Source organism: Pteronotus mesoamericanus, unplaced genomic scaffold (genome assembly GCF_021234165.1).
Source record: "Pteronotus mesoamericanus isolate MK-2021 breed Mesoamerican mustached bat unplaced genomic scaffold, CSHL_Meso_final contig_33, whole genome shotgun sequence".
Classification (NCBI taxonomy): domain Eukaryota; kingdom Metazoa; phylum Chordata; class Mammalia; order Chiroptera; family Mormoopidae; genus Pteronotus; species Pteronotus mesoamericanus.
In genome coordinates, this window is record NW_026555135.1 from 2,149,067 (window position 1) to 2,172,147 (window position 23,081).

Sequence of the window (23,081 nt, forward strand, 5' to 3'; positions counted from 1 at the left end):
GCTGGCCTTCTGTCGGCTGTGCCGCCGGCCCGAGGGCAGGCAGCAGCCGAGACCGGAGCTCCTGACAAGGAAGGACCCCTCTTACCTTTTGCTGATGCGGTACTCCACTGGTAACTGCTTTTCGCCCGATGCCACCACAGATCTCTGCAGCTGATGGGAAGAAGGGAAAAGGAAGTCCGGGTAGTTACGATGCGGAGGGAAGAGCTCTGTCGTTCCCATAGACAGGCCTTCCCCTCTCTAAGCATTAACCTAACTAACTATCACCAGTCCCTGCCAAGTGAAAGCCTGCACATGCTACTAATTAAGTGATACTTACCAACCTTGAAAATAAAAAATAAGAAGTGACCAAAAAATCTAAGCATCCAGTCTGGTAGACAGTAAGCACTCAGTGAAAGTCTGTTGATTTGAAACAGTGATATCTGAATCCCTTTGCATCTGCAAGGCTGAGAGTTCTGTAAGAAAAAGGGCTGTTTCTCATTCCTCTCTGCCCCCCACCCCCGCCCCCGTCTGGCACAGGGCCCGCCTGATGGTAAGCTCTCAGTGTTTGTTAAATTAAATGACCACCACCAACGACAGGAAACCTTCCACCCTCAGAGGGAGCCTATTTCTTCTGAACAACTCTAACAAAAGCTCTTCTTACAGAGAATCGAGATCTGTTTGCTACAACTGCCTTGACTGTGGGCGAGGGGAGGAAGCAAACAGGTCTGAAGTCACTAATTTAACTCAATGTCTGGACATAACATTTACATTATTTTTAATTAAAGTGGATTCTAATTGCAAAGGTACTGTACAAGGGACAGAAAAAAGAGGTACTATTTATTTGCACAACGATGTGTCTTCTTCTGCTCCACAAGGGCACAGACTTGGTCTTTTGTCAGTGCTGCATCATCTCCCCTGCCCCCACCACCACTGCCTCCGCCCCTGGGCCTAGGGAAGGCCTGGCAGGGAGTGGGCGCTCAATAGCGGGGAGGTGAACAGTCTTTTGCCTAAAGACCCAGCCCTGGTACCTCACATGCCGTCAGAGCAGAACACGAGGCAAGGAACTGCATGAGACAAAACTTTTCCCTTCTTGGAGCCTTCTGTAATGTTATTGGTCCTGCTCCTAAACCAGGTAGATGCCCTTGGAAAAGCCTCTTTCTTTCCTTGGACCTGTTTTCCCAGCTAAAAAATGCAGCATTTGAACAACACATTCTTGGCAGCTCCCATTACTGTACAATATCAGGATGCAGGAAATTAGCTGGTGACTGGTCGTGCCTGTCTAAGCCTTTGCCTTAGTTCCCAGCGCTGTCTCCAAGTCATTCATAGGAGAGAGGAGAGGCTCGTCAAGGAGAGATGCTCCCTTCTGCTCTCTTAGTGCAACAGCAGTGGTTTTAAAAACCAATCCTAGGGAATCTCTGCTTCCCCACACCCTCCATTAATGAGCCATCTTGCACAAAATTCTTTTGACAATTATTGTACACCTACAAGTCATTCATTTTGGGGAACAAATACTTATTGGTTGTTCTCTGTGCAGAGCACTGTGCTAGGCACTGGAAATACAACATATATAGGTCATGCAATGGCACCCGAAGGGGCAAGTACAGGGCACTATGAAAACATTGAGAAGGAGCATCTAGCCCATTCTTATAGGGGACAGGAAGGCTTCCCAGGATGCCAAAAATATAACTGGAATCATGCAGTTGAAAAGAGGCCAAGACAAGAACATTTTAGGTACAGAGGAGAATGTGTGAGGAGGCCGGTGATGGTATGACGTGTGTGTGGAGATGCAAGTTTAGTGCAGCTGGGGTCCTGGGTGCAAGGGGGACATGCTACGGAAGGGGTTGGCAGCAGCCAGGCCAAGGAGCTGGTAATCATTCTAAGTGACCCATTAGAGAGTTTAAGCAAGCGCCTGACACGGTCAGATTCAACCCTGTGAAGATTGTTCTGGTTGCAACCAGTATAATACAGGGCTAGGCATTTCAGGAAGGACAGCATATGATCCCAGCTAATTTATAGGATGCTCGCCCATGAAACTGTTAGTGGTACCAGAAGACACATAAATGGCAGAATAAGTGCAAATACCAAACAACTAGTGACAGGGCTTTTAGTTCAGAAAAGAGAGAGGTTATTGTATGTGGCCCCCAGAAAGGACCCTGAAAAATGTTTCTACCAAAAGAATCAATGAAAGCAGGCGGGAGTGGTCAGGGCTGGTGCGCCAGTGGGAGCGTGGGGTTTCAACCGAGTCTTTATGTATGGACAGGATGTGGGTGCGGAGGGGCAGTGGGTGACAAGAGAGCGTTCTTTGGGAAAGGGACACGGCTAGGAAGCAGATAAGTTCAACACAAGCCACTGAGGCGTCTGTGTTCAGCTCCTGTGGGGCAGCTGCCACCACGCGGCTCACTCCTGGCAGAGCCAAAGAGCAGACAGGGAGCAGCCACCCCAGCAAGACACTTCTCGGGGAAGGGAGTGTGGCAAGGTCTGTGCATGCCAAGTAGATGACCTGGCCCGGTGAGCTGCCTGTGTCCTGTTACCATGGCAACACAGCGGTACTCAGGAAAAAGCAGCTGCTGGCCAAGTGCTCCCTCCTGCTGGCTCACTGAGAAGCTGAAGCCATTGAAAATACATCCTTCAGCTCCCCAGTGGAGCTTAATCATCGCAAAAATCTTCTCTGCAAAGATTCTATACTTCACCGGATTGGCTTTTAGGTGAAATGATTATTGCTACTCTTCTCCCCCCTAGTCCGTGTCTGCTGTCAGAATTTGCCTTAAAATCTGCAGACCCAGTCTTGCCACTCTCCTGTTTAAAACTGTCTGACAGCTTTCCCCCTGCCTCTGGGATAAAAGCCAAATTCCCCAGCACGGTATTGACAGCACTTCTAATGGTGTCTCTCCAAGTAGCCTCATCTTCTGCCCATGCCGCCGCTGGCACACATCAGCCACCGCGCTTCCCCATTCTCTGAACACACTGCAGCTCACGTCCCTGCACGGACGGCTGACTTCCTGGAAGACCCTTTGCTGACTTGTCACTGTGATGAATTTCACGTCCACAGGGAAGCCTTCTCTGTTTCTTCCTCTTCCCAATCAAGTCCTCAATCAACTGCCTTTCCTTGGAAGGAAGTTTCACTTAAAAAAAAAAATCCTCACCTAAGGATAGGTTTATTGATTTTAGAGAGAGAGGAAGAGAAAAATAGAGAAGGGTATGTATAGGAGGCAACCAGTTGATGTTTCGCTTCATCATTCCATGTAACTGATAGAAGAAAAGAAAAGGGTGAAATGACAGGGGCAAGAGTAACATCTGGGTCCAGATTTACAAAATTACAGAGAGGAAAGATTATCTAGTTCAAGTTTATTATCTTGCTAAGGGGGAAAATGAGGCCCAGAGAGGGGAAGGGACTAGAAGGGCATTTAGCTGGGAAAACAGGTCCAAGGAAAGAAAGAGGCTTTTCCAAGGGCATCTACTTGGTTTAGGAGCAGGACCAAAAACATTACAGAAGCCTCCTTCTCTTCTGGCTCTAATTACATGTGTAAACTTAATCAAGTCCCTTCCCCTCTCTAGGCCTCATTTTCCCCTTTAGCAAGATAATAAACTTGAACTAGATAATCTTTCCTCTCTGTAATTCTGTAAATCTGGACCCAGACGTTACTCTTGCCCCTGTCATTTCACCCTTTTCTTTTTTTCTACCAGTTACATGGAATGATGAACATTTTGGGGGGATATTTTTTCTATGTTCAATTTATATACAATGAGCCCTGGCCAGTGTGGCTCAGTTGGTTGGAGTGCCATCCTGTAAACCAAAAGGTCAAGGGTCTGATTCCTGGTCAGGCCGCACACCTAGCTTGTGGGTTCAATCTCCAGTCAGGGCGTGCCCGAGAAGGCAATCAACTGATGCTTCTCTTTCTCTCTCTCTCTGCTCCCCCCACCCCAACCCTCCCTCTCTCTCTGAAGGCAATGAGAAGGTGTCCTCGGGTGAGGATAAAATATATATACACAATGATATGCACAGACCTCAAGTGTACCATTTGGCAAGTTTTGACAAATGCTTACAGCTATGTACTCCATATGCATAAGAAGATATTGAGAGCGCATTTTCAATACCCCAGGAAATCCCCCTGTACCTTTTCCCAGCCAAACCCCTCCCTTAAGAGGCAACCACTACTGTGATTTTTTTTGCCCATTGATTAGTTCCACGGAATGGCTGTCATTCTGAACTCCTAGGCTGACGAAATGCCCAATTGTTCAGGCTGCTTATTCACATACTCCTGAATACCAGGCGTGTGAAGACACAAAAGTTCTTGGCAGGCTTTGTGGACACTCACCCATGGTTCTGCAAGTCCTCTAATTTTCTGAGCCTCCAGGTCACTGACGAAGTCATGGAAAAGAACAACATAGGGCTCCAGGTGGATGACCTCCTTCCGGATGGGCTGGAGCAGCAGGTAGGGGCTGGCACTGGTCTCATAGGAGCAGTAGAGGCTAGGCACCTGGTAGTGAGTAGGCTGGAAGGAAAGGCTAGAATCAGCATAAGAGGAAAGGGCTAGGAGCCCACACTAATTAGGGGAACTACAGCATAAAAACAAGTGGAATATGGGAGACTCAGAATACCATCACTGCATTTTTATAGCCTTTTTCCTCAAAATGTGCCACTAGCCAAGCTGGTTCCCCTTTTCTGTTTCCCTGGAAAACCCTACCTGGGAGCCCAGGGTCTGACATAACTCTTCATAGGCGTCCCTGGTCTGCAGGTGGGGTACGTTGGGCCTCCGGATGACAGCCTCCGCTGCTGCCTGGCTGGGGCTCTCGGCCAAGAGCTTTTCATATTTCAGGACATTCCTGGCCATCCTCTTATTATCTGGGCCTGGGGGAAATCAGAGCAGAGAGTAATACAGATCGACAAACAGCGGCCCCAGGGAGGGCTGCTAAGGTTTCCTACAGCTTCGCTGTCGCACACGAGCAGCACCTGGACACCTTGAATGTGTCCACGTACTGAGGATGTAAGGCCCTCCCTCCCAGAAGAATACCTGGTATTTTAAAAAGATCGAGTTGGGCCTGACAGATCTGAAGGTGCTAGAGTCTAACTTCCTAAAGTTTACAGTCTAATGCAGAAACGGGACATTAAATAACCAGTTACAACAAAACATGACAAGCAAGTGCTATGAAAGAGAAGTCGAGAGAGCCACAGCCTAAAGCAGAGACCCAGCCTATCCTTCCTGGAGAACTGGAAGCTCATTAATTCCCGGCTCTACTAGATCCTTCAAAATTCCTAACTGGCCTAGACACAGAGCAGAGCAGTATGGGACAAAGGGGTTCCAGCTTTGGATCTAGCCTGGGTTCCTGCAAGAGTCTTGTGTCTCATTTATACCCACTTTGGCTGCAAGATGTCCTGTGGGTTGGCAGCTACCCCTGGCCTGCTAGTCTCTGTGTATTTCTCAGTGCATCTCAGAAGAAGGTGCTGAATTGCTCTAATGCCTCCAAAGCAGCTTTCTCTGTGGAGCTCAATCTGCTTCTAACCACCACCTCTGCCATGGCAAAGGAGGGGACAGAAATTACTATCCTTTTCTAACAAGAAATGAAATTTTGAAGAATGGAAATGTTGAACCCAAAACACCAATGAAAATAACGCAAAGGCAGAAATGGAACTGGGAATCTCAGTTTGCTATGTCTTGCTTGTCCACCTATAACAGTGCACAATTTGGGTTCTCTGGGAGACACGGGGATTTTAACAGGCCAAACACAAAGAGATAAAGGGACATTGGGTTCTCATTTTGCCTGCATCGCTAATTGCCCGTGTGTTTCCAGACCATAGAGCTACTTCCTTCTCCTACCATTTGTCAAATTATCATAATGGAATAACATTACTAAGTGGATTCATTATCAACAACGGAACCTCAAAGAAAACAAAAACACACTAAGCAAACAACTAGAACAGGAACAGAATCACAGAAATGGAGATCCCATGGAGGGTTATCAGTGGGGAGGGGAGGGGGAAAAATGGGGAAAAGGTACAGGGAATAAGAAATTTAAATTGGCAGGTACAAAATAGACAGGGGGAGGTTAAGAATAGTATAGGAAATGGAAAAGCCAAAGAACTTACATGTATGACCCATGGACATGGACTAAGAGGGAGAATGCTGAAGGGAAGGAGGGTACAGGGCGGAAGCGGGTAAAGGGGAGAAAAAAATGGGACAATCGTAATAGCATAATCAATAAAATATCCTTTAAAAAGTGATAAATAAATAGAATTGTAAAGTCTTACATGATGTACTTTATAAATATTAAAACATTATAGTGATTTTGTATCTCACTGTAGTATCTAAAGATCTTATTAAAGGAAAATCTGGGAAGCCATCTACCACCAAAATTTTATTTTTGTAATTTTTAAAATGTTTTATTTTTATGGATTTTAGGGAGGGGGGAGATAAGTGGATTTGTTGTTCCACTTACTTATGTATTCATTTGTTGCTTCTTGTATGTGCCCTGACTGGAGATTAAAACCTCAACCTTTGTGTATTGGGATGATGCTCTAACCAACTGAGCTACCAGGACCAAGGCTCACTACCAAAATTTTAAGCAAAAATATCCAAGCAGAGAGCTAAGCTAGCAAGTCTTCATCTTGTTCAACTCTGGTGAGAGTCAAAGCTGAATTCTATGCTAAATGGGCAGGATGCTTGCAGAGCAAATTGAGCCCTGAGTTTAAAGGGAAGAACTGATATCTCTTTCTAAGCCGCTGTGGTAAATGACCCTGCGGAGTCACCTCTCCTTGCACACACAGCTCCCATTGACTGCACGTGTTCCCAGGTCTCCTCCCCAAACCTGGGTCTTCAGTTGTCCCTGAAGAAACTGGCTCCCATTCAGGACCTGTTCCCCTTTGAAGCAACATTAATATATAACTGTTTGGGGGTGGAGGAGGAAAAGGACAGGTTGATATCTTCTTAGCATTTTGCAACTAACTTAAAAATCCTCCCCCATGCATTGATCAGTATGTGAAATTTAATCCAAAATTAGAAATGTGACTTGGATTATGAAATTAGGAAAATAAAAATAGAGAGCTCTATTTCACTTGCATAGATTTAAGGCCAAGAGCAGAAGGATTTCCCAGTAAACCAGACCTGTGCTTATCTTTTACCATTACGTACTGTAGAGAAGAAACTCTCGGGAGAGGCTGAGGGCACATGAAACATTTCCCGCCTGCAAAAAAAAAAAAAAGAAAGAAAAAGAAAGAAAGTAAGTAAAAGAAAGAGTTAACTGCACTGAGGGTGTCTTCTCTGACCAAATCAATCAGTGGATTTTCAAAAATATTCTTACCACAAGGAGATAAAAAGACTCATTGAAATGAACAACAGACTAGGAATGTGGAAGTTCTCTGTCCTATTTGAGGATTTGCAGCCCTGATGTAAATTAGGGCTCCTCAGTTACCTCGTTTACAAGTGACTTATTACCACCCTTACCAGGGAAGGTAAAAAAATAAATGAAAATAAATTTTCTTAAAATATTCTCAAATCCTAAAGCATACAAAACCCTGTAATTGCAAGGTGGTGTTATTTGGGTATATTTCATTATTAAACTTAATATGAAAATATAAAACCTTTAGTAAAAATATAATTTTTTTTCTTCAGGCTCAATATTTTCTAGAGTTTACAAAGTTATGGGATGGAGACAAAGGAAGAACTCAACCTGAAACATTCCCCCTGCATCGTAATGAACTCTCCCTGTAGCCGTTCAGCCATTGGCTACACATGGTCAAAAGTAAAAGGGACTTTACAGACAAACTGGGGAACTGAACCAGGTGTAGGTGGGCCGCCATCCTGCTCTGGGTGCTGTGGGGTGATGATGAACTGGTAGAACAATATTTCCTTCTGCTCATTTTATTTTTGCATATTAGGAATTTCTTTTTAGTGATAAAAGCAATAATAAGCACATTCTAAAACATAGGAGAAATTTAAAAAACAATGCTCCACTGAAACCCAGACACTCCAAGCACTCTGGATAACACAGAGTCTTGACATAGTTATAATCATGTTTCTTATACATCTTCATATCCTGATTGTTTCACTCAACATTGCCATCAGGAATTTTTTTTAAATTCTCACCTAAGTTATATATATATTTTTATTGATTCTAGAGAGAGGGAAAAGGAGATAGAGACAGCAAGACAGAGGAAAACATCAATGTGAGAGAGAAACATCGATTGGTTGCCTTCCGTACATGTTCTGACCAGGGATTGAACCCACAACCTAGGTATGTGACCTGATCAGGAATTGAACCTGTAAACCTTTTGGTGTACAAGACAATGCTCCAATCAACTGAGCCACCTGGCCAGAGCAGGAATTTTTTTTATATCATTACAAAAATAGTCTTCAGAGTCAGCATTTTTTAATTATTATTTTTAATTGTGGTTAAAAAAAACATAAAATAAATTTACCACCTTAGCCATTTCTAAATGTTCAGTTCTGTAAAATTAAATATATTCACATTGTTGTACAACTAATTGCCAGAATTTTTTCATCTTGCAAAACTGAAAGTCTGTACCCATTAAATGACTCCCAGTGCACCCTTCCCCTTGGCCCGTGGTAACCGCCATGCTACTTTGTCTCTGTGAAGCTGACTCTCTAGATACCACATATAAGTGGAATCATACAGTATTTGTCTCTTTGTGACTGGCTTATATTCTTTAGAATAATGTCCTTAGGTTCACCTATGTTGTAGCATGTGTCAGATTTCCTTCTTTTTTAAAATTGAATAATATTCCATTGTATGTATATACCACCTTTTGTTTCTCCATTCATCCTTAGGCTGTTTCTGTCTCTTGGCTGTTATGAACAGTGCTGCTAGGAATATGGGTTTTTGAGAGAGAGAGCATTTTTTTATGGCTGCATTTTATTTCATTGAGAAGGTGCATTACAGATCACCTAACCATTCCACTATTGCTGGACACACAGGTTATTTCTCATTATTTAATATCATGAATTATTTTGTTTTACACTTAACAGAGGGATAGTTAAGTAATCCAAGAATATTTTATAACGTCAGGTATTAACTAAGGGTTATAGTTTTTCAAACTCTTTTGAGATGAAGAGAACTAAAATGTAATTTTACATATTTTTGTTTTTAAAGATTGTTTTATTTATTTTTAGAGACAGGGGAAGGGAGGGAGAAAGAGAGGGAGGAAACATCAATGTGTGGTTGACTCTCCCGCACCACCTACTGGGGACCTGGCCTGCTACCCAGACCTGTGCCCTGACTGGGAATTGAACCAGTGATGCTTTGGTTCGCAGGCTCGTGCTCAATTCACTGAGCCACACGAGCCAGGGCTAATTTTATGTATTTTTAAAATGAAGGTTTTTTTCACAAGATAAAGTTACATTTTATCAAGAACAATGTTAGAGTTACTTTTGACGTTTTGGCTAAATTTCTTTGAAAATACGTATATTAAGTACTGTTAAATGAAAAAGAGAACATACACTTGCAGGGTACAATATTATAATAATTGCTTCCATTTATTGAGTGCATATATATCATGAATTATGTTAAGGGCTTTACATGTATGCGCTTATTTAGTCCTCACAACTCTGTGAGGTGAGCAGGAAGGGCAGTAGAATATGCCAACTCATAATATGCTTCTTTGGCATAAGGATTATTTTACACTAATTATTTTGAGAAAGGGCACACAGCGGAGAAGTTCTGAAAACCAGAGCAGATGTTTCTCTGTTGTAAGGGACACAAAGGGACTCTCCATTTGTAAGTATCTCTCTCACTGGACCAGGCAGGGAAGGATGACTCTAAGTCACAAGAGAATCTTATCCATGGAGAAGGCACCCATTAAAATCTGCATAACTTTACCCTGGTTTATCCTGGTTTTCTGGGTAACCTCCCATAACTTGCCTCTCCCCATAGCTTGCTTTCTTTTCTTTAGGTGAAGATGAAGTTTTTTAAAATTTTATTTTCACTTTCCAATTACAGTTGACATACAATATTGTATTAATTTCAGGTATACGACAGGGTGATGAGATATTTATATAGCTTACAAAGCAATCTCCCCAAGAAGTCTAGTCCCCACCTGACACCATACACAGTTATTACACTATTACTTGCTGGAAGCTGAAGGTGACATTTAAGGTGGTAACTTAAGTCACCTCAGAGAGTTACTCATTCTTCCCCAGGTATATCCCATGTATACATGAGGTACATGTGTTAGTAAACTTCTGTTTATTTTCCTCTTGTTAATCTTTTTTATTATAGGAAGGCCTCAGCCAAGAACTCAGAAGGTTAGAAGGAAAATTATTTTTCCTCCCTAATAACATCATTATTATTCCCATTTTAAAGATAAGAAAACCAAGGTCCAAGGAATAAGTCGCCCAAGTTTTCACAGAATTTTCATCTAGGTCTATCTGATTTCAGAGCCTAGGGTTTACCTACTATACTCTATTGTCTCTTATTATTAGCAGTTACTGAAATATTTTTTTTACTAAAATCTAGCATGAAAAAATATGTATAATTATATAATTATAGGATTTTTCATATATACGCATATGTATATATACCATTCCATATACATAAATTACATATACATAAATATACAATATATCATTTCACATGATAATGAAAGACCCATGGAGAGACATTTACCTCTAATTTACTGTCAGTAAAAGGAGAACATAAAACGTCTGTAAGACAATGCCTTATGTGTTCTATTACTGCTGCATAAAAAGTTGTGCTGTAAGAGCACAAAGAAGGAGAATCTGTGGACTCTCAGGGGAACTAAGGAAGATTTCACAAGGTAGGTAACATTTGAGCGATGCCTTGTAAGATGGATAAAATTGACCAGGCAAAGCATGATTATGGAAAGAGAGACTTTACCAGTGAGTAGAGGGGAAATTTAAGTCATCATGGGGTGGGGGTGGGGGAGGCATGGGCAGCAGAATTAATAATCAGTCCCTCGATTTAAAACCCATCTTTCAGGGTAAGTTGTTTCAGTTTATCTTCTTTGAGTCTTTCCGTGGCAATTCTCCATTTTCTTCCTCTATTAAAATTAAATTACTTCCTGTCCTTTGTTGCATGACAGTGATTCTATTTCAGTTTTAGTATGTAGCAATTGAGCAGGAAAGTTGGGAGTGGCACTCTGGAAAGTTTTACAACAAAGAACCACTTACCAGAAACTTCCATGAGGGGAACAAGACTATTTCCCGCACTGAGAATAGATATGTTTTGGGAGCAACATGTGGGGTTGGACCACCCACGTCCTCCTCCCTTTTCTCAGGAAAAGAGGGAAAGAAAAAGGACTGTAGGGAGTAGAACTGGTTTATTAGCCTTGGAAACTCTTGGGAATTGGCTCTGTAGTGACTTCTTAAGCCCATCCTTAACGACTGTACAATCTGTTGGGAAATAGGATTAGTTTTACCGAAGGATGGCAGCTCCCATATTTAGGGAAATCAGCTTCCACACGAAGCACAACAGGTTTCAGATCAGCCATATCAAGGAAAAACACCTGGAGGAGACACTGAGCTGCTCTTGGGACCCCTGAGGCTAGCTCTCTCTGGACCGTAGTCACGTTACAGTTGGGCTCCATTGCAGATGGAAGAGGACAGCAATCAAACTTCTTCCTTGGACATTTGCAATATCATGGCATAATATTATGAAGAGTTATGAGTTGTTGAGAGTGTCAAAGAGTGATTTACATTGACCATGAACCCATTAAACATTTGTGGAGGCAGCTGTTGCTGCTACAGGTGAGAGACTACCTCTTACGTGAGAGAGGATGATTTTAACGTGGTCAGTGCATTGGAAAGAGCACTGGGCTAAGAGGCGGACAGACCTGGGCTCTCATCCCAGCTCTGTGAACTTCATGACGAATTAGGAATTTTTTTTGGAGATTTAGTTTACTCACATGTGAAATATGGAAATAATAAAACAACTGCCCTGCTTGACTCACATGTGGTCCTGTTGGGAAGATAAGATAAATTAAGAGACATGACAATACTTAGAAAATTGTAAAGCATTACATTTATTGTGATGAAAGCAGTGAGTCTCACTTACTTCCCTACCTGGAAATAGGCAAAGGCCAAGTGATCCAAGGCATCCTCCAGACTTGCCTCATCTTCTGTATTCCATTCTCCATAAGATCCTCGGAAGAGGCTGACAGCCTCCTCCAGCCATGGAATGGCATGGTAATAATCCCCCATGTCATAGGCTACCTGTAGGGAACATAAGTACTATCTTTAAAGTCTTAGTTCCCAGGTAGAAGAAAGGAAATTACATGCCAAGAGTGGAGGGCCACTGGAACCCAAGAAGGCAAGTTTTCATCTCAAATTCATTTAAATTCAGTATGTTAAGCATTCATCATATACAAGGCATTGTACTAGGTATAGAGAAGACATGAAGGTTCTTAAATTTAAGGAACTTATAATCTGGAGAGAAGACATATGAATAAAAGTTAACTATAATACTGGGCAGAATGGCATGAATGCTCAAAGGAAATCTATGTAATATGCTGGAGAGACACAGAAAAAGGAGGACGCTTGGGAGTCTCAGAAGGTTTCAAGAAAGAAGTGGCATCTGAGATAGCACATTCTTGAAGAGGGAAAAAGATTTCAATAAGCCAAGATCTGGAGGAAGGGCATTTTAAAATAAGGGGATGGTAGAAACAGAAGCCAAAATAAAGAATGTGTTCCAGTAGTACATTGTGGCCATGGTGTAAGGTGACGAGAAGCAGGAAATGAACTTAAAAAGGCAATGAAAGTCATGAATATCATGTTTTTAGGAAGATATTGCTGGTAACAGTGTGAGGAATCGATTAAATTCATTCATTTATTCAATATTTACTGAGTATTTACAGTGTATTTGATGGTCCCTGCCCTTATAGATCTTACAATTGAGGGGCACATGATAGACCAATAATTGTGACACTGTACATCAATACCATAATGAAGGTAGACCTGGGAATGTTATGAGAGCTCAGTGGATTTTCCTATAGTAAATGTTAGAATATGGCAGCATTTACTAGACATAGCTCCTGTCTCCTAATAGCTTACAGTTAACTAGAATACCAGAACTGTGGGTGGAATTTCCTGGAAATTGATGTTGGAGACAATATGGAATTATAAAGTCACAGAGTTGGAAGGACTCTTCACAAAACGATCAAATTCAGGTATAACTTCCACACAGGCAGAAAGACGGCAGAAAGCGGAGATAACGTAACTCTGCAGCCTAAATACAAGTCAATTCGTATCCCTGGTCTGCCCGATACCCGCTGTGTTATCTCTCTGGTTCTCAAGTTTCCAATTTGTAACAAAGTTGAGTTGAAGAATGCTAATCAAAAATGACTTAAATTTTTCTCCTACGTTAACAATTTATTTAAGATTTCCACGAGAAACTTCAAATCCTAGCAATATGGGAATCTTTCCAAACACAAAGACACAGAAGTTTTGAATAAAACATAACAAGCATTTTATTATGTACTTTGAAGGAGAAATGGAAACTACCCAGGTATCAGAAACAAAAAAGGAGTTGAAAATCCAGACATAAACTTATGAGGAGATGCTGAAGCCGCCTAGGATGAGGTAGGTGTTAGTCTTAGTAACCTTGTTACTTAGTAACCTCAGGTTGTAATGCCCACATGAGGGCAGGCCATGGGGGATTAGACCTCCCCAAACATAGCAGTTGGAATTAAGACACATTCATAAAACCAAAACTCATGAAAAACTACACCTTAAGAAAAAGAGCAGAGCCCTGGCTGGTGTGGCTCAGTGGACTGAGTACCGGACCGTGAACCAAAGAATCACTGGTTCAATTTCCAGTCTAGGGCACATGCCTGGGTTGCAGGCAGGTCCCCGAAGGAGGACATCCTAAAGACAACCACATATTGATGTATCTCTCTCTCCCTCCTCATCTCTAAAATAAATAAATAAAATCTTAAAAAAAGAAAAGAAAAGAAAAAGAGTAGACCAGGAAGAAACTACCAATCCACCCACTGTCACAATGAGACAAAGAAAGCTGGTTTTCTTCTATGTGGGCTTTGTTTAGGGAAATAAAATGTCTCCTTAGAATATTCACAACTTTAAGCCTCTGCCTCACATAAATTTAGGGTGTGAATTTGCATTATTTATACAGTTAAGGAAACCCCGAGCCAATAAATCAATATAAAAATAGATCTAAGGCCACTGCAAATCAAAACCACAATGATATATCACCTCACACCTGTTAGAATGGCTATTATCCAAAAGACAAGAAATGACAAGTGTTGGTAAAGATGTGGAGGAAAGGGAACCCTTGTGTACTGTTGGTGGGAATGTAAATTGGTACAGCCACTATGGAAAACAGTATGGAGGTTTCGCAAAAAAAATTAAAAATAAAACTATCATTTGATCTAGCAATTCCACTTCCAAATATTTATCCAAAGAAAATGAAAGCCCTAACTCAAAAAGATATATGTAGCCCCATCTTCATTGCAGTATTATTTACAATAGCCAAGATATGGAAACAACCTAAGTTTTCATCAATGGCAATGGATAAAAGGATAAAGAAAATTACATATAGATAACACAATGGATTATTCTCCAGCCATAAAAAAGATGAAATATTGTCATTTACAGCAACATGGATGGACCTTGAGGTATTATGCTAAGAGAAATAAGTCAAATAGAGAAAGACAAATACCACACGATCTCACTTATATGTGAAATTAAAAAAAACAAAAACAAACAAACAAAAAACCCAAGCCCATAGAAACAGAGGATAGACTGGTTGACAGAGGCACGGGGTAAAGGGTAAGTCAAAAGGTACAAACTTCCAGTTATAAAATAAAGAAGTCATGGGGATGTGATGTAGAACCCCGCCCCCCAAGAAAAGGATCTAAGTCCAGTGATATCACCAGAGTACCTGGAAGAAGAAAACCCAAAACTCTCTGAGAGAATATTCCCACAATTCTGGCACAGAGATTCTCTTAGAGGGGAAAAATCCTGCTAAAAGTAAGCTCATGATCAAACATCATAAACCATATCAGGAAATAACTGATCATGAACAAGAGTTAACAGACACAATAGTAAGGCAGGGGAATTAGACAACTAAGAATTTCAGAAAATAGAAAGACTGGTCACTTTAAAATAATCAATGATGGAGGGAATTGGAGATATGCAGGTCAAACAAGTTTGTCCACATGTTAACAATGATTAAAGCAGGAGACTGGGTAAACACTTTTTGGTATATTTATAGAATGGAATACTACTAAGCAATAAAAAGGAATGAACCACTAGTAAATGCAACAACAGAGGTGAATTTCATAGACCTAATGTGCTGAGGGAAAGGAGCTGGACTCGGAAGAATATGCACCATATGGTTTGGGACAACGGCTGAGGCGGGGTAGAAAGGGTGGGGGGTGGTGAGAAGGAAAAGGAGTGAGCTCCATGTAAATTCTTTTATAAAAACCTGAAAAAAAATCTGAAACAAACCTGGCAAAATTTGAACATGTATCTCATCTTAATTGCACATACAAATTACTCGTTATAGTATTATTTTATGTACTTTTCTTACATTTGAAATGTTTCGTCTTTCAAAGTAAATGAATAAACACAGAAATAAAGATTGCCAGTGAGACATCCAGAAAGTGACTTACTAAAATTTCAACATACGGTTTTCATCTCAGAAAGGCCTCGCTAATGAAGCATCTATTGACATGAAACTATTTTAAATTTAAATCAGCCATGAACACGATGATTGAGCTCTGCTTCCATCCAGAATCCCAGGAAAGGGAAAGTGGTAGATAGAGAGGCTTAGGCAACTCCCTCTGCTTTAACTTGGAAGACTGACTCTCAAAACATGGAATCGGGACCATGAGGCCCACTTTCAAACAGGTTAATGAATACTACAGGTGTTGGAAAAAATTCACTTTCTTGCAACACACATCTTTAAAATTGAAGAGGACTCGCTTCATTACTGCTGAGGCAAAGGCTAACAAAGAGTATACTGTAAAATGACCTCAAGTGTGCTTATAACTTACGATCAAAGATCAGTTAAATACCTCATATGGAGGCATCCTGAAGTGTACTTCCTTAAGTAATGTAAGAGTGAATGGCCTGTTTTGTGACTCTACCTTAATTTAGTATTTCTAAATGCCTAGGAAATGTGCAAGAGATTCCAGAGAGTCTCAGAAGGCCCCCTCGCATGATTCTCTCCTATCCCTCTCCCCTACCCTTCACCTTGCGTGCCCTTTTCACCCAGCCGTTCATCGGGGCGCAGGGCGCGATAGCTAGGGTGACCCAAGGACCACTTTACCCAGGACAGTCCCAGTTTCTGTTTGTTGTCCTGGCTGATAACACTCCTTCCCCTCTCAACAATGTCCTCAGTATGGGATCATTTTAGCTATCATGGAAAGAGCCTGGGACTTGGAGTTAAAAGACCCAGGTTCAAAAAAAATTTTTTTTGGTGCAAGATTTACTTTTATTTTTTTTAATTAGAAATCATGTTTATTCTATGACAGTTGTCTCAATTTTTACCCCTTTACCCCCTTCCTCCCATCCCACCCCCACTCCCTACTCCCATAGTCAATTCCCACTCTGTTGTCCATGTCCATGGGTCATTCGCACATATTCTTTGTCTAGTTCCTTCCCCTTCTTTCCACCATTGTCCTCCTTCCCCATCCCCTCTGGTCACTTTCAGTCTGCTCCATGTTTCCGTGCCTGTGGTTTATTTTGTTCATTAGTTTATTTTGTTGAATAGAGTCCACTTATAGGTGGGATAATATGGTATTTCTCTTTCATGAACTGGTTTATTTCACTTAGCTTAATATTCTCCAGTTCCATCCATGTTGTCACAAAAGGTAGGAGTTCCATCTTTCTCTCTCTCTCTCTCTCTTTCTTTCTTTCTTTCCTTCTTAAATGCAGGTTGATTTTATTTATTTTTATAAATGTCAAAGTTAATTATAAAATATTTAAAAAATTTAAAACCATTATAAAGTCTCAGCAATTAAACTAACATGACACCAGCACAGAAATAATCAAGTAGATCAATGAAATATAATGAGCATTCTAGAGATGGATGTATATATCTGTCTAACAATGTAATATATGATTAAGTTGATATTTCAAATCAATGGGTAAAATAAGGCTTATTCAACAAATAAGGTGCATGGACCACTATTACTTGAAATAAAACAAATATAGAGCCCTATTTCACACATTATACAAGAAATATTCAGATGAGATAAAAATCAATATGTTGAATCTAAGGAGTTTTAGAAGAAAACAGAACTAATATTTTTCATGACCTGAAGTAAAATATTCAAACCCAGAAGCTATAAATACTGACAATATGACTATATTAAACATTTAACTATATAGTAATATACATATAAAAAGTTAAAGGACAAGGAATAGAATAGAAAAGTACTGGCAACACATCTAAAACATGGTTAGTAGGGGTCTTTTTATGGGGGGGGGGAGTTCTACAAACTTTTAATCAATAAATGGATAAAGAATACCAAAACGTCATTTAAATCTTTTTAAAAATAATAGAAATAGGCAAGAAATATACTAAAACAGGTTTAGTTTCAACAAATAATAAAGGAACAATTACCATAACATCATTGTCACAATCAGATTAGTGAGTATTAAAAATATTGGTAATATCAAGTATTGGCAACTCTGAAAGGAACTGGGTATTCATAGAAACTTTTTCTGCATCTTAAAGCAGTCCCGTTAGCATATTTTGCAGTGCTGGTTTGGTGGAGGTGTATTCTTTTAGCCTTCTTTGTCAGGGAAACTCCTTATTTCACCTTCCATTTTAATTGAGGCTTGCTGGGTAGAGCAGTCTTGGTTGCAGGCCTTTGCTTTTCATGACTTGGAATATTTCTTGCCATTCCCTTCTGGCTTGCAGTGTTTCTGTTGAGAAATCAGCTGCTAGCCTTACCGGGGCTCCTTTATATGTTACTACCTTTCTCCCTTGCTTGCTTTAGGATTCTCTGTTTGTCTTCGATACTTGCCATTTTCATGATGATGTGTCTTGGAGTGGGTCTCATTGGGTTCCTCTTGAATGGGACCCTCTGTGCTTCCTGGACTTGTGTGACTTTTTCTCTCCTCCAATTAGGGAAGTTTTCCATCATGACTTTTTCAAACAGGTTCTCTATCCCTTCCTCATCCTCTTCTCCTTCTGGTATCCCTACTATACGGATATTATTACATTTCAGGTTGTCCTGCATTTCCCTCAATGCCTTTTCATGCTTTTTGAGTTTTTTTTCATTTTCTTGCTCTTTCTGGGATTTTTTTTTCTACCTTGTCCTCCAGCTCGCTGATTCAGTCCTCAGCTTCATTTAGCTTGCTGATGATATCTTCTACTGTGTTCTTCAATTCAGAAATTGTATTCTTCATTTCTTCTTGTCTCTTCTTGATAGGTTCTATGTCCTTTTTCATGCTGATATAGTTTTCAGTAAGTTCCTCATAGTTTCCCTGTAGTTTTTGGTAATTCTCTCTGAGCTCACTGAGCTCATTGAGCTTTCTTAGAACCGTTGTTTGGAACTCAATATCTGATAGTTACTTGCCTCTATTTCATTTAGTTATTTTTCTGGGGATTTCTCCTTTCCCTTCAAGAGGGGGATATTTCTTTGTCTTCCCATTATTTGTGAGACTCTTATCTTTTGCTTCTGTTTCTTAAGTTGATCTGTCTTGATTCCCTGACTTTGTGGTGTGAACTTGTATGGTTGGAGACCACTGTTTTTACTTTCTGGATCTGCCTCTAATGATGTCACATGTTGATTCTGTCTGACCTTAAGCAGTCTGTTCGAGACTTCCAGTAATCTACTGTTTGTGGCTGTCTCCTTCAGCTCTTAATCCATTCACTCTGCACTCAGCAGGCTGTCTTAGACAGCTTGGGCTGGGGTGGAGTCCCTCCTGGGGACGGGGTTATTGGGTCCTCTCACGTTGCTGCCCTATGGGGGAGGAGTCCACACTGGGATCCTGCTGGCTACTCTCTCCGTTCTCTCCCCAAAGCCTCTGTCCCCAGTCTCTCCTCAAGTATCGCCAGACCCTTTAGCCAGGGATCTACTGTCTGTGGCTGCCACTCTGCACTCAGCAGGCAGCTTAGACAGCACAGGGTGGGGTGGGATCCCACTTAGGGGTGGGGCTATTGGGTCATTTGACGCTGGTGCTGCCCAGAGGGAGTGGTCTTTGCCTAAGCAATATGGTTGCTGCCGCATGGGGGATGAGTCAGCACCGAGATCCCACCGGCTACTCTCTCAGTTCTCTCCCCAAAGCCTCCTTCCCCAGTCTCTCCTCAGGCGTCTCTAGCCCACTCTGCCCCTGCCTTAACCGGGGACCAGGGTAAGTGGCTGCAAATAAAAATTTATGCGTTGGCCCTTTAAACAGTTCTTTGCGTCTCCAGCCCCCTGTCTCTGGCAGAGGGCAACCCTGCCGCTTTTCGCAGCTGGCTGTTTTCTGTGCACTTTTTGGGCTCTGGTGCTATGGGCTAGAGATCCTCACTTTTGGTTTAGACCCTGCTCTTCTCAGGGGGTCAAACTGGCCATTTCACTATCCTTCTGGTGCTGCCGCCCGTGGGCATCCCGCCTGCCTTCTCAGGTCTGTACCGCACTCCTTACCAGTTAGAGTGCACTAAAGCTGATTCTTCTGTCTCTGAGGTTACAAGGTTCCTCTCTCGCTATTGTTCAGTTGTTTGTTCCAGGTGATTTCTCCACAGTTTGGTTGTAATTCCAGGTTGGTCCTGGGAGGATGTCAGTGTGACTTCCACTCACTCCTCCGCCATCTTCATTCAAGACCTCAAAATTTTTTTAATTATTATTTTTTAAATCCTGACCTAAGGACACTTTCGTTTACCTTTTTAGAGAGAGAGGAAGGGAGAGAGTGAAACATCAATGTGAGAGAAGCATTGACTGGTTGCCTTCATATGCACTCAGACCAGGGATCAGCACGAGGACCAGGAATCGCATGCATCCAGACCAGGGGTTGCATGCATCCGCACCTGCACAGCAGATGAACCCTTAACCGAGGTATGTGCCCTGAACAGAATGGAGGCCACAATCTTTCAGTTATGGGAGGACGCTTAAGCCACTGAGCCACTGGGCAGGACCCAGGTTCAGATTTTAGTTCTACTTAAAATTGTGAAACCTTAGGCAAGTGCTCTACCGTCTCTGAACCTCAATTTTGTTACCTGAAAATGAGGCATAACAAATTTCCAAGTTTGCTGTCAGGATTAGAAACATGTAAAACGTGTAAAAGCAATCAGGATATAGCTATTTCATCCACAAGAAAACAGAGCCAAGCAATTCATCTTTCTCTGAAAATTGTTACCTTGCCAACTTGGAAGCAGTCATCTGCTGTGAGGGAGATGAGCCGTCTGGGACTGTACAGGTCAGTGACTGCGGAGCCAGTGACTCTCTGAAAGACGCCTCGGGCCAGGCCCTTCACACTGAGCATGTACACGTCCTGCAGTCTCATCAGGGCCCTTGCTGCTCCCTCAAGGTCTTCAAAGGCTGGCAGGTCCTGCTCCACCTTCTCATAACCATCCTTCAGAGCTATAAAGTCATGAAAACAAGTCACCATTCAAAACACAGGCATAATCACCTGTTCCCATATTTCGTGAACAAAGATAATGCTTGATTTGCTTTTCTTCCCAGTGGCAAGCGCAGTGCCTGGCACAGAGCGGATGCTTAACACAATCTTCTGAATAAGGAAGAAAAGCTCTCGAGTCAAAACTAAGGCGCACACCTTTATCACATTGTCCCATCCTATCTATCTCTGGGAGTCTTGCCCTTTACAGGGTACAATTCTTCTTCTGCTTAACTTCCTTAAAGTCAACAAACTTGTTCAAGTACAAAATAGAGTAAATTAGGAAAGTGATCTTGCCATAGATCACACTGTAGTGGCAACTTAACAAAACAGAAATAATTAGAAGACATCACTTTCTACACATATATAAACGGGATGATAAAACCTGTTGTTCTTAGCAGGATTGTAGTGAAGACCAAGTGATAATGGATATGCAAGTACTTTCTCATGTAAAATTACATAAACATAGTAACAAGGGGCCGTACTTCTTTGTAATAATTAGAGCTAAGGAGATCAAGTAATACCTACCCACTTCATTATCCTTCATCACATCCCATCAGAATCTCTCTCCTTTCCACTGAGTCAGGAGATAGAATCTTCTTTACCCTCCAGCCCTCCTCCTCATTACCTCGGATGTTCTCACTGGCCTCCAGACTATGTACCACATTCCTCCAGTCAGACTGTAGGCGTTTGATGAGAGTAAACGCAAGCAGAGGATTAGACACAGGGGATGCTGAATCCTCATGCAAAGAGAGCACCTTGTCATAGAACCTGAAAGAGAGGACTAGAATGATCTCACCTACTGGTGCAACCACTACACTTAGGAAAGGCTGGCATGGCAGTTATACATTAAGAGTAGTTAAAAATGATATGCTGAACCCCTTTAGGCTCATGTAATATTCTGACCAATAAGCACAAAATATATGAAAACTACCAACACAACAAAAGTAGGTCTATTCATTTGTTCATTCAATGAGTTGGTCTCTGCTGGTCAATTATTGTACATCTGGCATCATGCTGGAGGCTAGAGGAACAAAGGCAAGACAGGGTCCAGCTCTCAAGGAGTTCACAGTTCAGAAAGTTTTCTTTTATCTCCTCATTCTATACTCAATACTTAGAACCTAGTAGAAGCTCAAAAACATTGTTCAATTAATTGCAATAATTGTGATACATGCACTGAGAGAAGTGAGCATATAATGTTATGTAATGCTATAGCCATTTTTAAGCAGGGCACCCAACACAGATGGGAGTTAGACGATGAAATGAAAGGCTTCCCCAAGGAGATGGCACTTGATCTGAGTCCTGAAGGACTAGCTAAAGTATTGATCTCTACTACTTATTGAGCCCTTACCAAGTATAAGGCATTCTGCTAAGTGCTATAAATGCATAGTCTCATTTAATCCCCTGCACAACCCTTACAGGAGACTTTAACATGCCCATTTTACAGGAGAGGAAACTGAAACAAGGCCACACCATTAGCAACAAAGCCAGGAATGAACCCAACTCTGCCTGACTCTGAAGCTTGTTCTCAGTTGCCTTTGCCATACTGTTTCCCGTGGAGCTAGAGCAAAGAAGGGAGGAAGAGTGGGTTTTTTTGAGCCAGTAGGGACCAGTGTGTACAAAGGCACAGATGCCTGACATCTGTTCATTCAGTAAGTCAGTCTCTACTGGTTACTTGCTGGTTTTCAGACTCCATGCTGGAAGCTGGGCAAGACAGGATCCCATGCTCAGTGATTTCATGGACAAGAGAAGAGATGGTTTTCTCATCACTCTGTGTCTAAGTTCAATACATATTTATGTGAAAAATGAATAAAATACTATGTTCTTCTAGGAGCTAGGAACAAAATTTTGAATAAGACAACAACCTTGGTCTCAGAAACTCACAGTCTAGTGGGTAATATAGACAAGAATAATTGCATTACAGATGCAATACCAGATTTGTGAGTAAGGCTTAGGGGGCAGTGCAAAAAAGGGGTGATTGATGTGGCCAGAACAGATCAGAGAAGATAATTTCTCCTTTCACAGAGGAGATAAATGGAGATGTGATGGGGGAATGAGAACATGCAGAAGGGAGAGGAGTCCCCCTTCTGGGCAGGCAGAGGCCGCTCAAAGGATGCAAAGGTACAGAGAGAGACGGTAGGGGACTTACAGGCAGTTTCATATTGCTGGAGCACAGGGCGTGCTGGGAGATGGGTAAGTCAGACTGAAGAAGTGAGAAGCTCCTCACAGGCCTTGCTGAAGAATTTGATTTTTACCCTGAGTGCAACTAGGAGCCACCAAAAGGTTTTAAGTGAGAGTTGGGTGTGCGATAAATGTTTACGAATGTATATAAACCTGTGAAAGGGTGGGGAGAAGGGTTCAGAAGTGGAAGTGACTGGAGGCAGAAGGGCCACATAGGAAACCATTTCAAAACTACAGGTAGGAGACAAGGTAGATCTGAACCCTAACAGTGACAGTGGCAGCAAAGAACGGTATGGATTCAAGGGAGATGTTCAGAAGTACACCATGTAGACACTGGTGGTGGCTGATGGGGAACGAAGAGGTAGGGTTTTCCAGCATGCTATC

General features: G+C 41.8%; 1 protein-coding gene across 1 annotated transcript in view; it reads right to left on the minus strand.

The window, feature by feature from the left end:
• Positions 1-23,081, minus strand: part of P4HA3 (prolyl 4-hydroxylase subunit alpha 3) — a 40,064-nt gene that overhangs the window by 11,879 nt on the left and 5,104 nt on the right. Inside the window, exons 2-8 of the mRNA XM_054576144.1 lie at positions 21,145-21,287; positions 20,259-20,482; positions 12,012-12,161; positions 7,107-7,158; positions 4,665-4,828; positions 4,296-4,472; positions 86-150 (exon numbers count right to left, since the gene is read on the minus strand). Of these exons, the coding sequence (XP_054432119.1) occupies positions 86-150; positions 4,296-4,472; positions 4,665-4,828; positions 7,107-7,158; positions 12,012-12,161; positions 20,259-20,482; positions 21,145-21,287 (975 nt within the window). The remainder of the gene's footprint in view (positions 1-85; positions 151-4,295; positions 4,473-4,664; positions 4,829-7,106; positions 7,159-12,011; positions 12,162-20,258; positions 20,483-21,144; positions 21,288-23,081) is intronic.